Source organism: Aythya ferina (assembly GCF_964211825.1).
Source record: "Aythya ferina genome assembly, chromosome: 16".
Taxonomy (NCBI): Eukaryota; Metazoa; Chordata; class Aves; order Anseriformes; family Anatidae; genus Aythya; species Aythya ferina.
The window spans coordinates 7,941,535-7,957,857 of NC_140315.1; the positions used below are offsets into that span (position 1 = coordinate 7,941,535).

Genomic DNA, 16,323 nt, shown 5'->3' on the forward strand with positions numbered 1-16,323 from the left:
AGGAGTTTCCATGGCACTGGGATAAACAGGAGGAAACAGTGAGGGAATCCCGTTATTTTACAGCATTCAAAGACTATAAACACTCGGAGCAGGGAAGGAAGTGGCCTTTCCCTCTCTAGTAACCCTCATCTCAGAGCAGAGAACTGACTTCACTTCAGGAACAAGCTCAGCCCAGTTCGGATCCCTCTTTGCACCTCCAAACACTTACGGAGGAGGCGAGCAAGAGGGGTTCCCTCTGTCTGGGCGGCATTGGTTGAACATGGTTTAAAGAAGACTTTTTTTTCTTTTTTCTTTTTTTTTTTTTTTTCCCTGCTATTGATTTTTTTTTATTTTTAATTTTTATTTTTAAATTCCTGATGCAGAGAGAAACTGCCTGCAGGCTGGTACATTACCACCACATCATGAGGTCTATGGATCAAGGTAGGGTCTTACTCGGGTGCTGCGTGTCTGTGTGCTGTGTGCGTGCCCTCCCGTGCCTTTCCCTTTCCCAGGGCCGTGTGGGGGTCTCCCCGTGGACCAGGTGCCTCCTGCGGGTTTTCGGCTCACTCGGCCGGGTGGGCAGGAGGGCTCTTGGGGCGACAAGGTCCCTCGGGGCAGGGACGGGACTGGGTTTGGGTTTGGGTTTGGGTTTGGGTTTGGGTTTGGGTTTGGGTTTGATTCGAAGCGTGCTCCGTGAAGGCGCTGCAAAGCTGCCTGGAGAACCCTCCTTTAAACCTCAGCCAGAGGGACTCCTCTTGCGAGCCAGCACCCGAGGAGCTCGCTGACATCCCCCCGGGCCGCTTAACCCTTCCGCCCCTGCCCCCGGCCGCAGCTCCGGGCACCGCCGGCGGCTTTCCCGGCACCGCCGGGCTCGGGCCGGGGCTTGCGCGGGGCTTGCGCGGGGGGTGCCCGCGGCTGCCCCCGGCCTCGGAGCCCCCCAGGGGGGGAGCAGCGGGGCCGGGGGGTGGGGGGCTCGGTGCCCCCGCTCCTCCCGGCCCCCCTGCGGGTGGCGGTGCCGGTGGATGCAGGAGTTAAGCGCGGCGAGAGGCGGAGCCGCCCCCGCCGCCAGCGCTCGGTGCGCGCCCCCTGCGCGGGGCGCAACTTTGCGCTGCGCCCCGGGGCCGAGCCGGCAGCCCGCGGAGGTGGCCCCTGGCCGCTGTCCCTCGTCCCCTGCCCCTTTCCTAGAGCCTGGCGCCGCCTAGGAGGGGCTGCGGCATCCTCCGCGGGGTCCCCCCCATCCCATCCCCGCGGTTGGGGCAGGGCGCGGCCCCGCGGAAGGGTGCAAGGGGTAATGGGGTTATGGGGTATGGGGTTATGGGGTAATGGGACAGGGCTGCGGGGAGGGGGGGCTCTCGGGGAGCGGCTCCAAGCGGAGGATGCTCCGCGCTGGGAAAGCCCTCCCCGGGGGAAAGCACCGCTGGGGAGGCCGGGGGGTGGGGGGATGAAGATTGGGGGGGCCCCACGCTGCTCCCCCTGCTCCCGCAGCCACCGAGCCGCAGGGGGGGGCAGCGCAGGTGAGTGGCGATTTTCAAACAGCGGCGGGCTGCCGGCCCGCGGAGCTGTGCCGAGAGAGAGGGGGGTGGGAGGTGTGTGTGTGTGGGGGGACGGGGCCGTTTTTCCACGGCCTCGCTCCATTTTAGGTCCCTCCCGGCCCGCTCCCGCCCCTGGCCGCCAGCGCTGGCCCTGCCGCCGGCCGCTGAGTCAGAGCCGCAGGCTCGGGCGCTGCCGGGGCCGGCGGAGGGGATGCTCGGGCTACCGGGTAGGAGGCGTTTGAAGGGCTCTTAGCAGCGGCTGGTTTATTTTCTCCTGCCTTAGCGAGCTTCCCCAGGCACCTGCCAAAACACACTCGTTAACGCGTACGCCCAAAAGGGCTCATCCGAGCACTCGCTAGCGCCAATGGAAAGACTCCGACCGGCTTTGCACCGCCTTAGGATCAGGCCATTGCCTTGCCTGCTCCTCGGCTTCCTCCAGCCACAACTCCCTCTCTCCTGAGCACCTCAGCTGCTCTTAGTCACTCTCACAACACCACAGAGAAGTTATTTTGCTGCAGAGAAAGCAGGAAGGGGGAAGACAGGGGACTTCTTGCTCTTCTGGGTGTTGTCAAGGTCACACTCTCACCTCCTGTAGGGTGGTGGTGTACCAAAGCACAGGGCAGTGCTCTGATGGCACCTACCAGGATTTCTTCCGTTATTATGCATCCCCGCTTTCCCCAGGCGCGGATGTTCCCCAGAGCCCTGCAGTCACTGACCAAAAAGAAAAGCACTGATTTTTTTTCCAGATCAAATATTTGAGACCACAGTAGCCAGACAAGCAGTGCAGTCAGCTACACAACACAGCCTGGAGACGCTCCAGAAAGAATATGCTCCTGGGCCCAGGCGTGTGTTTTTCCCTTAGGCAAAATGCTTGCTTCTGTCCGTGGCACAGCAGTGATGGGAATGCAGTCTGACAGCGACTCGCCTTCATGTCCTGCTCCCAGTCTGTCCGCAGAGAAATAGCTGCATGAAACTGCTAGGAGTGAATAGCACGTGGTGCTATCAGGCTCTGTGTTTGGGAGGATTTCTGCACCCACAGCACAGTGCAGGAGTCTCATTAATGTAGGGTGTGTAAAATATAGGTTAATAATTGCGGGCTCTAGCCCTGTTTCATGATTAGAGCAGGTTCGGAATGGGGGATGAAGACTTTGCACAGCCTAACGCTGTTAGCAAAAGGATGCTTCAGCAGCTTTGCTCCCCTGTGCTGTGCTTCTGCAACTGTCAGCAGGATAGAGTAGACACAGCAGAGATTTTCATCAGGCAACCAAGTCCCTGTGTCATCCTGTCTTTCCACATTGCTCACTGCTCTGTCGCTCCAGGTAGCCCCTTTCTGTGGGTAAGCATGCACAGCGAGACAGTTACACCAGCTAGCAGTCAGTGAATCATTTCAGAGTCTCTTACAGGGCAGAAATCACATTCACAGATGGGACACTGACATAATTGGAGCACTCTTTTATAACATTCCAATAGATATTCTAACTGAAATGTTTCATCATTCATTTTTTGGAAATAGCCTAGGATAATAATATCCTAGAGCTTCTTTTCCACTACTGGCTTAATCTATTTTTTTAAACTATGATATGTGCATTCCTTTGGTTTGCACAGCAGACTTCAGAACTTAATGGGAACACGGAGATATGAGCAAATTTTCCATTGTCCTTTCTTGCCAAACCACTTTAAGCCTAAAATTGGGGGGTAATATCTCTGACTCAACCTGACCCCAAAATTGAATAGTAGCGTGTGCATGTGTGTCTTTTAAAGGAAGTACCAGAATATTTCTCCCTGCTCTCTCTCTCTCTTTTTTTTTTTTTTTTTTTTTCTTTAATAGCCCTCCCCACACTCCAGACTGAGCAACCAGTCACTCAGAGTCTGAGCTCATTTTAAAGACCTTGGATTAAGTCCATCTACAAGTTTTAGCTGCCTGTTAAATTTCTAATGCTTGCCACATACACCAGTAGAACTCTCAGATTTTTTAAAACAATATTGACTTGTATTTTCTCTGGGTTTTAGCTGCTAAATAGCGGTGCAGCATTTTTAATAAGTTTCTCTCAACTTCTTTTTCTTTTAAAATGTTTAATACGAGGCTTTAAAATACAGTTTTACTGATCCAGTTACATTTCATGTGGTCCACATAATAATTAGCAGAGTCACCATATTTCTGAGAAGATTGTCTAAAGCTTCCTTCAGCTTGGAACATCGTCCACTCGCTTGCATAAGTGAAGTTATTGGTGTAGGAAATACAATGGAACAGTATAAGTAGAAACTGAAAATTGGAAATGAAAAATTAGATCTGCAGTGAATTTAAACACTGAGAAATGCATGAAGCACTTTTTAAATCATAGTTTGTATTACACTAGAAAATACTCTCTTAGCTTTGTTTTTGGACTTCTCGTCCCCAAGTATCTAGGTAGTCCAGTATTCACATACTTTTAAAGTTTATTAAAGCAAAGCCCTGCCAAGGGCAAGCACCGATCCAACTATGTGGAAAAGGACTCCTTCCATTCTCCAGTTCCCTGAAATGGCAGCACAATGTATTTCCAGTTCTGCTCTGTGTAGAGGCTGCTGCAAGTATACGTGGCTGCAATTTTTGTTAATGCTGCCAAGGACAGATTTTGCTTAACTTCTTGAAACACCTTTCTGGCTGATGAAAACGGCTTTGCAGAAAGATAGGAGTTGATGCTGAGTCCCAGAGCCCTCATGTGGGTGCTACGGGCCCAAGCGGAGCTGTGAGCGAGGCTGGAGACTTGCGGCTGTGTTGCCTTCTGAGCAGTGAAAGGAGAAAACATGGAGCAGCCTTGCAGAAAGGAAGTGTTCCTGATATGGAAAAGACTGAGAATTAGGGAAAGCAGCTAGTATTTCCGGTCCTTGGACGCTGTATTCTAGCCTTTCTCTCCAGCCTTAATGGAAAACAAGCATTAGGAAGTGTTTGTCACATTGTTTGGGTTTTTCCTTTGATTTGGAGTGGCTGGGTGCCTTTTCTGAGTGCATGTATTGAGCAGAAGAGTCCATGCACTACTTAAGCCTAGTAGTTTTCCTGTATTTTCTCCGTTGCTAATTATTAATGACAGACTGAGGGCAGTATTTGTAAGTTATGTAGCTATAACAGCTACAACTTAAACAATTTATAATGTTCTATTCTCATTGTTGGCTCAAGAGCATGTTTTGAGTCTCAGCAAAACTTTGCTCAGTCCTTGGGGGTCTCCAAGAACTACAGCTGTCACTTGATCTGAATTCTGCAGCTGCTTGCACCTAGTAATGGTTTTCATGCATTTCTATTTATCCAGGTCTTTATTTTGTGGATTTGGACCACTTCTGTTCAAAATAACACATTGGTATGTTCCAAGGCAGCCCACAGGGTATAACATTATAACTCACACCTCTGCGTACTCAAAGTCTGTGGAAACTGCAATTCCTGTATGATACAGCTCAGTGGGCATATGGGACCAATGTCCTCATGTGCCCCATGAGCTGCAGAAGGGAGCAGAGGAACGCAGTCAGTTGTGTGCCTGGTGGCTATTGCTCCTTGACATCTGTCAGGTTGTCTGCTGGGAGAAAAAAAAGAAAAAAGTTGAATCCTACAAGCTGAGCTAATTCCTACGTTTCTCTAACACTTCTCTCATTGCTGTCTTGTCACCCTAATTCCTCGCCAGTGTCAGAATTTATGATTCGATGAATTAGCAGTGAAGCTATTTCGAATGACATGGTCCTCTTGGAAAGCAGAAGGTACATTTTCCATTTGTGGAATATTACTAATTCTAGGAGTAGCTAAGGATAACTTTAAAACTTGACATTCTTAACGGATTGCAGGCAAGCTAGGAAATATAGGATGAAGGATCGGATAAAGATTTAGCAGAAGTTGGGGTCATTTCCCCATGCTCTCCTGCCAATCACCCATATCTTATTTAAAAAGGCCAATATTATCATTTACATATTTTCTTTTTGTGGCTAATATAAATGATGCTATCCAATCGTGCTCCATGTGTTGTTAGCTGGAAGAATGACAGCTCTCTTTAGTGCTAAGCCAAGATCAGCAAGTATATTTAGTTTTTCTAATGAATTTTAAATAGAAGGGCTAATGATAAAAGGCTAGTGCTCCAGCAAATGGTAAGCATCATTTTAGAACAGATATATAAATACACCAATTCAATATATTCTTTTCTTCAAATTTAAACAGTTCAGAAGGAATCAAGCCCTCAGACACAGCAGCACATGTTCCCTAAGGAGCCGGTACCCTGCCGTTCCCCATGCACGTTCCTGAGGGTAGGAGCTCAGCCCCATCTGCAGCTTCCTGGGGTGGCCTCATTTCTGAATCCCAGTAGCCAAGACCGCTAATCACCGGCTGCGCAGGCTTCCCGGTCTGTGCCCGGCGGCAGCAGAGCCCTGTCCCTGGCCGAACCAGTAAGAAACTACAGAGTGCGAGCGCCTCGTGTAGTATTAAGAAGCGCTGCAGCAGATGAGGTAGACTTAACTGTGGTCTCCAGCTCGACCACAGAGAGAGCACTGGATCCTTTCCAAAACAGGCTTCAGCAGTCCCCGCACCAGGCAAGCAACCACAGCGGGCCAGGAAGCAGCATCGTGTGGCATAAGGGGAGATGTACACAGCCTGTGGGCTCTTCACGCTGCTTGTCCACATGCGTGTGCACACACAAAGCTGCCTGCTGACCGTGCGGAAACCCAGCTAATTGCTGTTCCTGGCTGTTTTGGCAGGGAGCTCAGGAGAAAGTTCAAATAGCTTGGTCCTAGGAAGCTATTGTATTACTACGTATATTGTGCGTTCCCGAGAAAGAAATACTGTCCTTTTAGTCTCTGCTGAGTTAAAACCTGGCACTGACTGCAGTGAAATGGCTCGTTAAGCTGGTGGCTGTGAATGTGGACTGGTGGCTTTCCTTTCCCTGTTGAAATTGCTCCCCAGCAGTACATGTATAGACAGAACATACCAGCAGGGATCCCGGTATTTCCAGCTAACCATCTCCTGTAAATACCTTAGTAAAAACCCCAGCCCATCAGGTCTGCCGGATCGCCTGCCCTTTCTGGAAGTCTGCTATCCCTAACCCTTGCCACTTTCAGGTAAAGAATTAATGCCATAAAGGCCTGAATCCTGCCTGATTGCTCCCCAGCTGCCTTTATGCAGCCCCAAAAGCAGAGCCCTTGCAGTTACCCTCACTCTCCCTTCACACCAGAAAGCCTGATGCAGTGTTCCCAGTCACCAATAGGTGCCTCTAAACACGTCCCAGTAGCTGCCGCTGGGCGACTGGCTGGTACAGGGCTTGCTGCGGGCTTCTGCAGCAGCTCAGCATAGTTGTTCTTGCACTCCAAACTGGCAAAGGATGGTAAAAAAATGCGATGAGAAGGTGATGATGTGGCTGGCCATATTAACGATGACAGTGGCAGGTTATAAGCCTCAACATAGAGATCCCAGTTGATGTGAGCTATGAAACAGACTTAGGCGAGTAGTTTAGGGTCAGATTTGTAGGCTTTTTAGGCTTAGCAAATAAAAACAAGTTGAAGTAAACACTAAAATACCTTTTTAATGATCTTGGTCTCTCTGCCTTTGCCTCCCTACCCTGTCTACAGACTAAGAGCGCTTTTCAAAGCCACAGACCCAGTGACAGCAATCTGTTCAGTAATAAAGGGAACCATACAAACAGGTAAGCGAAGGAACAGAGTCTTCTGACCACAGATGCTCTAAACACACAAATTTAGGATCTCCAGGTACCCACAAGTGAAGCCTGCTGGTAGCAGCAGCCGTCAGAGGGGCAGAGGGCTGTTGGCAGGAGGCGACCAGCCCCTGGAAGTGCCCCGGGCAGACCGATGAATGCAGCCAATGTGGCTTGGGTGGGCGAGGGGTACCTGGGGAAGCTGGCAGCACTGGTGCTGTGGTCAGCAGGGAAGGCGGTGAGGCCCACTGGGTGAAACGCTGTTTGTGAGCAAGGCAGGGAAGAACAGAGGCCTTGTGCATGACGGGCTTTGCGTTTTTAAAGGTGTTCTAGTGAAGGGAGGTCAGTCTCCTGCAGGAGATGCTCCCAGAAACCTGCCTGTGGCGAGGGGAAGGAGCACGTGGCTTGGGATGTGTGAAGCCTGCAGGAGGCAAGGGCAGCACCGCCCGCAGCCCCTGCCAACCTCAGCAGGGACCCTTGGGGTAACAGGACAGGGAGCAGCTCGGGCACTGGGGGCTCCCCAGCACCGTGCGAGGCCGTTTCCCTGCTCTTCCCTCTCCCAGCTCTTCCCTTTTCCCTCTCCCTCCTCCTCCCCCAGCGGGGCCCCGCTCGGCCACCGGCACCCCGGCCGGGGCCACCCTTCCCCGGGGCCGGTGCGGTGCAGCCGGGCCGGGCTCCTCCTCCGCGGGGGCGGCCCCGGGCGGCAGGTGGCTGCTCGGGAGCAGGAAGCAGCCGCTGCTCATCTCGCCATCCCCTCGTGGGCCGCCGCAGGGCTTCCTCGCCCGCACCCCGCCGTCGGGGGCAGCCGCGCCGGCCTCTGCGCGACCCCTGCGAGAGTTTATTTTTTTTCCCTTTACTTTTTTTTTTTTTTTCCTCCCCCTCTTTTATTTTTTATTTTTTTTTCTCTTTTATTTCTTCCCCCTCTCATCCCCTGTAATTCTCTCCGCTCGCTGTTGAAGGCCACCTCCGGGGCTCCCCGCCGCCGCCGCCCGCCGGGCTCTGGCCGCGATGAGCGCCGCTGCCCGGGCTCCGCAGCCCGAGCCGCAGGAAGGGGGCTCCGGGCAAGGCCCCGGGCCGGCCCGGGATGGCAGCCCCCAGGAGGAGTTTGACTTCTCCATCCTCTTCGACTACGACTACCTGAAGCCGATCGAAGGTTGGTGAGGAGCCGGGCGCCGCCGCCTCGCCCCGACGGGGGCCGCCGCTGTCGGACCCAGCGGTCCCCGGGGACCGGCCCGGGGGGGAAAAGGAAGGGGCCGGGGCTGCTGCCGGCCCCTGCCCGCCTCGCCGAGCCCCCGGCCGGGCTGGCGGCTGGGTGCGGTGCCCCGCTGCCTCCTGCTGCCTCCTGCTGCCACCCGCTGAGGGATGCGGGGCTGCTCTGGCCGCGCCCGTCCGGGCTGCAGCAGGCGGAGGTGCCTCGGTGGTGGCCGGAGCGATGCTGGGACTCGCCTGGTAGTGACACAAAGTCCTGGGGCTGCGGGAAGGAGATGGAGAAGCGCCCGGCTCGGTTGGTTGCCTTGTGGCCGTCCTCACGGCGGCAGAGGGTGCGCTGGGAGCTCCCTGCCCAGGAGGAGAGTTAGGGAGCTGGCGTGGCAGGGAGCTCTGCCGAGCTGGTTTTCAGTTTGGGTTCAGATGTCATAGACTTTGGTTAAACTGAAAAAAGAAAAGGTCTTTTTAAAAAAAGTGACAGGTTGTTCTCCTACTTTTCCGACTTCATGCAAGTCTGTGGTACTAAAAGTGTCGTGACAAGTGCTCCCTGACTTTCCAAATGATGATTCTGCCTGTTAGTGGTACTAAAAAGTGATACTTGCAGCTTCTTAAAATACAGATCTGTGTAAACCAGATGAAAGGGGCAGGACCCCGAGGAAAGCAGTGCTGGGATGTCATTTCTAAGACATGCTCGTTTTTGATTCTGCACAGTAGAGGTGGCATTTCGTTAGGGCATTTGAAGAAGATGCTGTGTTCTTAGGGGATGGTGCAGGTGAAGGAGACCCAATAGGCCTGAACTGTGGCATCATTAGCAAAATGGAGAGCAGTTGCTGAGTTTTAGTCTTTGTTTACATGCGCACATATAGAAACGTGCGCCAGCATGGCAGCTGAGTTAGGGTGGCTAATGCCATCCAATGTCCAAAGCTGAAGTTTCTTTCAAGGATTAATGTAGATCAAACCATGCTGTAATAAACCCATGATGGGAAGAGGTCAGTGATTTTAATGAAAATACATTCACTTTCAGAGAAAGTTTCAGATACTATTCTTTTCACGTCTTTGCAATAGCGAGTACTGCTGTGAGGCCTTAGGTGGGAAGTTCCACAGAATATAGCAGTGCGTAGGTGGGGGGTAGAAAGTTTAATCTTCTCAACCGCATAAATGCAGAGCAGTGTACGCTTGTAGTAGAAGTAACTTCCTTCTTGAGCCTGCTTTCTCCACATTTGAATGACTGGAAACCATAATTAGTAGTAATTTTGTTTGTTCCAAAGATGGAAATCATTAGCATAAAAAAAATCACAGCCATATATACTGGCATTGTAATCTGGAGAACATTCTCTCTTGCTTTGAAAAGGCACCAGCTTGAGTCTGTAAGCAATCCAGTATACATCCGTGACCTTTAATGTACAAAAGATTAAAGCGTGTTTACACGAGAACAGAAAATGTTCAAATGTTGAGGAAGGGCTTTATCCACATGCTGGTGGTAAATGATGCTTGTTGTTCATGTGAGATTCTGGCCTCAGATGAACTGCAGTTAGGAAAACAAGTCCCTTTCAGTGGAGGATTCAAAATGGAACCAAAACCATAGGAGTGTCTGAGCGAGGATCCCCGTATTTGAGTCTGGTTCCTATGTTCAAAGCCTGTTTGAAAGAGGCTCTGGTTTCCTCAGTCTGGGCAGCTCCACCCACTGCTCATGACAAGTCCTATAATAACAAATCTCTGCAAACATGCTAAAAGTAATTAAAAAAATAGTTAATGAAACAAATAGAAATCCAGGGCTCTAGAAATGGATTGGTATGAAAGTTTATTCATGATAAACAATTTTTTAAAAGGTGGTGATTTGACAGTATCTACCTAAGCTTGTGTTTTAAAAGTAGGATCTATATCACAACTTGTTGCCATGGAAATGCCAGAAATATTCTTACTGAAAGCAGTTGGCATTCAGGAGTGCTTATGTGTGCCTGAGACAACAGGAACATGGACTGCTATAAAAGCAACAGAGGAAAAAAGGGTAAATAAAAACCCTACGGTCAATATTATTAATATTAGATATTCCTCTTTAAGCCAACCATTTCCATAAGCAGGAGTGTTGTACACAGTGCCATTTTCCATGTGCCTTTTACTTTCACCCTTACTGGCCAGACTTTAATTAGCTATCTTCTCCTTGGTATTTTCAAACCAGACATGTCTGCCTTTAGCAGGCTGAACTCCAAGAAGTGCCCAGGTGAATGGCTTTGGGAATTGTGCAAAGTGGGTGTCCTGGCTGCTAGGCTGAAGTCATGGTTTCGCTTGGGTGTGGAAGATGCTTACTGCCCTTTTAAACTATGTGTTAGATTCATGCCCTTCAAAGAGACACGTGGAGGCATTGCTAGTGGTACCCCAAGTTTTATCTAATTTCAAATTTGAAAGGTGCTGAATATCTTTGTTTCTCAGAGGAGACTGACAGAAAGTAGTTGCACCTGTTGAACCTCCCAGCAAGGTTACAACTCCTCTGCGAGAGGAATGGCAGACTCTAAATGAGAATTTGAACTAGCTCCTGCAAATAGGATTCCCTGATGAACATGTTCTGACAAATGTTTTGAATGTTATTCCTTACTAATTCCATAATCTCTCTCCACTATGAGAGACAAAAAAATGGAAAGCCAGATCTCTGCTCTGCTTTTGCAGGTCAGTTCTTGTATTTTTGTTCTGTGTTTACCATGGGATGATTGTTCCACCGATAGATAGCACTAGCACATCTTTTTTTTGATACTTGAGGTTAACCTTTCTGAGAAGCGATCCTCTGAGTGGAGTTCTGAAACTTAAAATTCAAACAAAACCCATCTTTTAATAAGATTCCAGACAAATCCTGCCCTACGACAACAGGTGAGCCTGGCAGTCAGAAGGAGGATTTGCTCATAGACTCAAGCCTTTGCTGTAGCTCAGCAGCCTTTACATTGCATCTTGCAATAAGAATCTTAAAGCAAATGGCTATGTATATATATTATAGAGAGGGGAAACAGGGAGTACCTGTAAATATTAATATTCTTTTAAGTGCTGACTTATAGGTAGATAGACTCATAGGGACATTGCTACCTCTTGTAGTTGTTAAACGCTGTATAATTTGCCTCATTCCTCCTTTTTCTCCCCACTACAAAGCTATTAAAAGGGGAAAAATGCTTGCAGCTCAGTGCTGGTAACTGCCTCGGTAACACAGGACGCAGTGTTCAGCAGCAGCCGTACAGTAAGGAAACAAATATGCACATGTAACAGAGAATACCAGATTTCACTCAGGAAACCAACTTTCACTTTGAGCTTCCAGGCAGCTAGAGTAAATATCAGAATACCCAGCTTTTGAAAAATGCAAAAAAGCTCCGGACTCGTCATGAAATGATAATAAGTAATTAAAAATTTTTAGGACTGTCTTACTTATGCAAATAAGTAACTCAATTTAAATTACAGCAAATGGGTGTGAGGTCAAATCCAAGCTTCTTCCCTGCGTTCCCTTGGCTGCCTTGTCCCGCACACGGCTATCTTTAGCTTTTCTTAGATGATGATTTGTATGAACCCATTGTGGAATGCAGTTGCTCTGGTGATCTGTTATTCCCTAATTTCATGCTAATTGGCAAGGTCACATTTGGCTGACTGAATGGCTTTGAAGTTGCTGCCTTGTTTAACAAACAGCACAGGGTGGGCCGCTGCAAACACATGTGTGCACGCACTGGTGTGCGTCGGGCCAGACTGGGGAAATCTCCTGGGCCCAGCAGGCCTCAGTACACGTTTTCCTCTTTCAGAGGTGTGTGAAAAGTTAAATCCTTTGAAACTTAAATCCATTGATCTTTTTCACCTGTGTTTTAGCTCTTCGTGGTAATTGCTTGCAATGTGAGCACCTGGGGAGGTGGCCCAGCCACCAGATGGTTAGTTGAGCCGCCTGCAGCATTCGTGTGTCTATAGGAGCTGGTGTGCTGTTTATTTATAACGTGGTAGTGTACAGAGTTCTGCTTCCATTTCCTATTGTGAGAAGAGGAAAGATCATCTTGTGAACTTTTAACTGAATAAAGACTGAGGAACAAAGCGGGTAATAAAGAGCTGTCAGCTTGGATGCGATCCCTCCCGCAGGGCTTGGAGGTAGGCCGTCGCTAGCCGTGAGGCTTGGGTACCAGGGGGGAGTGGTGGAGTAGGTCTGCTGACAGTCTGCGCTGACGCTGACTGAGGATGTGGGGAGGCACCGGTGCTGTTTGGATGTGAAGTTCTCTTTCTTTTAACTCCCTTTCAAGCAAGAAGGATATTTTGTTAGTGAATCAGAGGATGAGTCAGCAGTGAAAGCTAAGGCTAAGAGACTGAGCAGTGCCCAAGTGAAGGGAGGTGGGGAAGCCCTGTGGTGACAGGGGCAGAAAGAGGGGTGTCAGGGGAGCTGTGCTGCTCTGGGTCGCTCCCTGAGATGTCTGTCCAGCTGCGGTCAGAAAAAGCAGTGGAGAGGGCCGTCCTTCACAGAAAGAGCTCTGTCTGTGTGCTGGGGTGCAGGAATAGATGAATCCTTGAAGGTGGCACAACACTGGGAGCAAAGCCGTGCTGCCTGGAGTTCCACACAGGTTGCAAAGATACTTCAGTTCTTGCAGAACATGTGTGCTAGGTCTATTGATCATAATGGTCCTATTGTATGGGGATGCAATGGCCCCTCGCCTCCTCAGGGTGCCCTGCGGGGGGCTCTCCTCTGCTCCTGCCACCCTAACCAAGCTCATGGGGGCAGCTTTTCCTCCCTGCGCTGAGGAGAAGCACCCATGGGATACGCTGCCATGACTGGGGCTGCTCCACATTCAGGCTGGTGCCTGTGAATGCAGAGGGAAAGCAGGAGGGGAACAACCTTTCCCTGACCCTCCTGTCTCCTGATGTTGTTTGGAAAAACAAACTCCCGTGGCGCTTGCATGGGGAAGTGGGATGTTGGCTTGCGTCCTCCCCTTCCCTGAGTGGATCCTGGGCACATCGGCAGTGAGCTGAGCAGCCAGTCCTGCTCCTGCTGAATCACGAGCCAAAACTGCTGCTGCTGTCAGTGGAAGAGCCATTTATTTCAGGAACGCAGCACTCGCTGCTTCACCCAAGCGCCCCTTCTCCCTCCCCCGTGAAGTCAGAGTGTTGCCCTGTAGCATCACAGGCGTTTCTGCAGCAACAGACTGTGACGCCACAGGCGTGGGCAACAGCGCCTGGGACAGTGATTTCATTGTAGCTCTGAAGCTACGCAGGCCCGGGAGATCTCCCAAAAAAACCCTCAAGCCCTGGGTCCTGCTGAAGCCAGGCCGATGCGTCAGGGCCCGGCAGCGTCTCCAGGCCGCACGGAGCCGCCCCCGCCCCGAGCCCAGGGGCTCCCTGACCTGATGCGGGCCAAGCCGCACTCGTCTGTAGCACTCCCCACGTCCCAGCGCTGCCACCCGCTTTATCAATAATTCAACGTGTGTGTGTGTGTGTTTAGTGGGGGGGAAGCTAAATATTTTTGTTCTGAGGAAGGCTGTGGGTGTTGTCTGCTTGGCAAAGGGTGCCTGCCTGGCTCGCTCCCGGCTAGCGAGGGGTGAGCAATCCCAGCTTGCGTGGCCTGTGAAGCGCTTTGGAGTGCTCTGGGAAGAATGCTGCATGAAGGCACGGTCGTGTTGCAGCTTGCTGTTGTGCCGAAATATTGTCATTAATATCTGGAGCACGGATCCTCTTGGAGGGTGGATAGCCAGGATGAAAGTGCTTGTATTGAAAGTGCTTAATAACACAGTGTTTCAGGGAAAAGGAAAGAAAAATAATATAAATAATCGAAAGCCTGTTTTTAATGAGCAAAATGGGGGGTGTATGTGTTTGTTATTCATAAAACCTTAAAAATTACACATGCACATATAAATATCTTGTTGCTGTCCCCCTATCCCCTCGACACAAATCTGAACATGCTGGCTTCATTGCGTGACATACGTTGTGAGGACCTGTTATTCTTTCCCTCTTGTATGTGTACCTGGCAGCTAATGGCACAGATAGTAAGATTTAACGTGTGCGGTGGGGGCAGCTATTACAGCAGTCTGTTGAATGGGGAACTGAAACGGCCGCCTGTTCCTTGATGTGAAGCTGTTCAGCCTGGAGAGCTTTTATGCGATTACTGATCACTGTGTGAATCCTGTCTCGACTCTTGATGTCAATCTTTGCTCTGTTTGGTGCTGATTTTGCTCGCTTGCATCAATTTGAATCTGAATGATTCTTCTGAAAGCAGTGGGAGCGATGTTTTGTGCGACTGCGAGAAGGCGTGTTGCTCTGTTGAGCCCTAAGGAGGGATGAGTTTAATTCACAGTGAATCATAGCACCAATATCTAGGCATGATGTGACAGAATATGAGTGATGTGAGTGGCACGTGAATTCCTGTGAATGCCAAAGCTCTGATATCTGAGATAATGGTGCTAAAAAATGTTCAGCTCAAAATTCAGTTACTCATTGCTGTTTTCCCTATTCCCCAAGCAGCTACGTGCTGGGATTAAAAGCCAGAGGGAACCTTAAGGACTCTGCAAGCTGGACTCTTCCAGTTGTCTCTGATCCTGTCACATAGAAATTCTGTGTGTTGGTTTGTTTGGTTGGCAGGCTGGTGTTGTCCAATAAACACTAAAGTTCAGCATTTCCTGCTAAATTTTTCTTTAAGTGGAGTTTTCTCCAGGTTTTGCAAAACTTTCAGCACAAAAAGTAGTAGTAGCAGTCCATGCTGAGACTCTGTCTTCATTTACACAATCTTAAAGCTGAGTTAATTTTAAGAAAAAATCCCTAATGGAGCTAATGACTAGGGAAATGCTGCCACTTTGGAGGAGAAAAACAGGTTCATAATCAAAAAGTAAAGATGGCTTTGAACTTCTCACTACAGACCAATCTGTGGTGGATTTTGCTTTCACACTGAGGGATTTAAAACTGAAAGATACCAGAAAACCCCTGAAATTGAATGATAGTCTCTGTGTAGAAATTTCGCTACGGCCTTTTGCTGCTCTTGCAAAAAGTACGGTTGGCTCCTACCTGGCTTTATGTACAATGGTATTGCTCAGAGGAAATGCTGTCTCATGTAGGACTTAGAGAAAATGTTGGAACCAAAAAGCTCTTTGACTGTGACACATACTGATCTGTGCCCAAGGGTGAACAGATAAAGCAAATTAATCTCAAATCGTGCTGTTTCAAATATTTCCTGCTGGATACATTAAAGTCTTTAAAACCATAAAATTCCTGGTGATATCCTGCATGTTCTTGTGTAATGACAAGTATTATTCAGCTCCCAGGCTAGGGAAACTACTGGAGCTGATGTTCATCGAGGAGTCTGTCCCAGGGATACCTGGCATGACTTGCTCTCAGATGCCCCTGGTATTAAGCACCCGATGGGGTGCTGGGATGAGATCTGAGCTGGGCTCAGCAATGCTGGTGGGAATCCTGCTCTGGCCTAGAAGCATCCCTATGCTCTGCAGTCTGGGGACAGTTTGCGAAATGGAGAATCTCTAAGAATTGAGAATTTCTGTACCAGCAGTGAGGGTTCCACTGAACACTTACGTGTTTTTCTGTACTTTATAATCCTCCTCTGAGCTGAATTAGAAAGTGATTGCCTGTAAAAATGGGATTGGATTCTTTCTATATCTTTCTTTTTTAACAAACCTTTGTGAATGTGTTTTCTGATCATCTGGTGCTTTTTTATGTGAAACCTGTTACTAAGACTTGTTGATGTGGTATGGAGCCAAACAAATCTTCACACAGAATTGACTTTATAATGCTGAGCTTGAACTCAGCATTGGTTTCATGAAACCTTTTTTGGCTGGGCTTTACTTTTCACCAAAAGCTGTTCCTTAACCTTTTGGTTTTATATAGATCTATTTGGAAGTGGTTTCATGATGTGATGGTCTCACTCCAGCTTGTAGCTGACAAAAATTGACTGGCATCACAACATTTCAGTTGATGCTAATGGATGGAGTTGGCAAAATGAATAG

General features: G+C 49.4%; 1 protein-coding gene across 7 annotated transcripts in view; it reads left to right on the forward strand.

Annotated features, from left to right (window-relative positions):
• Positions 1-7,971: 7,971 nt before the first annotated feature.
• The window catches only part of NFATC2 (nuclear factor of activated T cells 2), a 90,453-nt gene continuing 82,101 nt past the window's right edge, over positions 7,972-16,323 (forward strand). For 2 of the 7 annotated variants that reach the window (XM_084537954.1, XM_084537953.1), the window contains exon 1: positions 7,976-8,321. In XM_084537954.1, the coding sequence (XP_084394080.1) occupies positions 8,177-8,321 (145 nt within the window). In that variant the 5' untranslated portion in view covers positions 7,976-8,176. Of the gene's footprint in view, positions 8,322-11,069; positions 12,479-16,323 lie in introns of those variants that run through there. The other 5 variants (XM_084537956.1, XM_084537957.1, XM_084537951.1 and 2 more) reach the window with 4 other exon arrangements.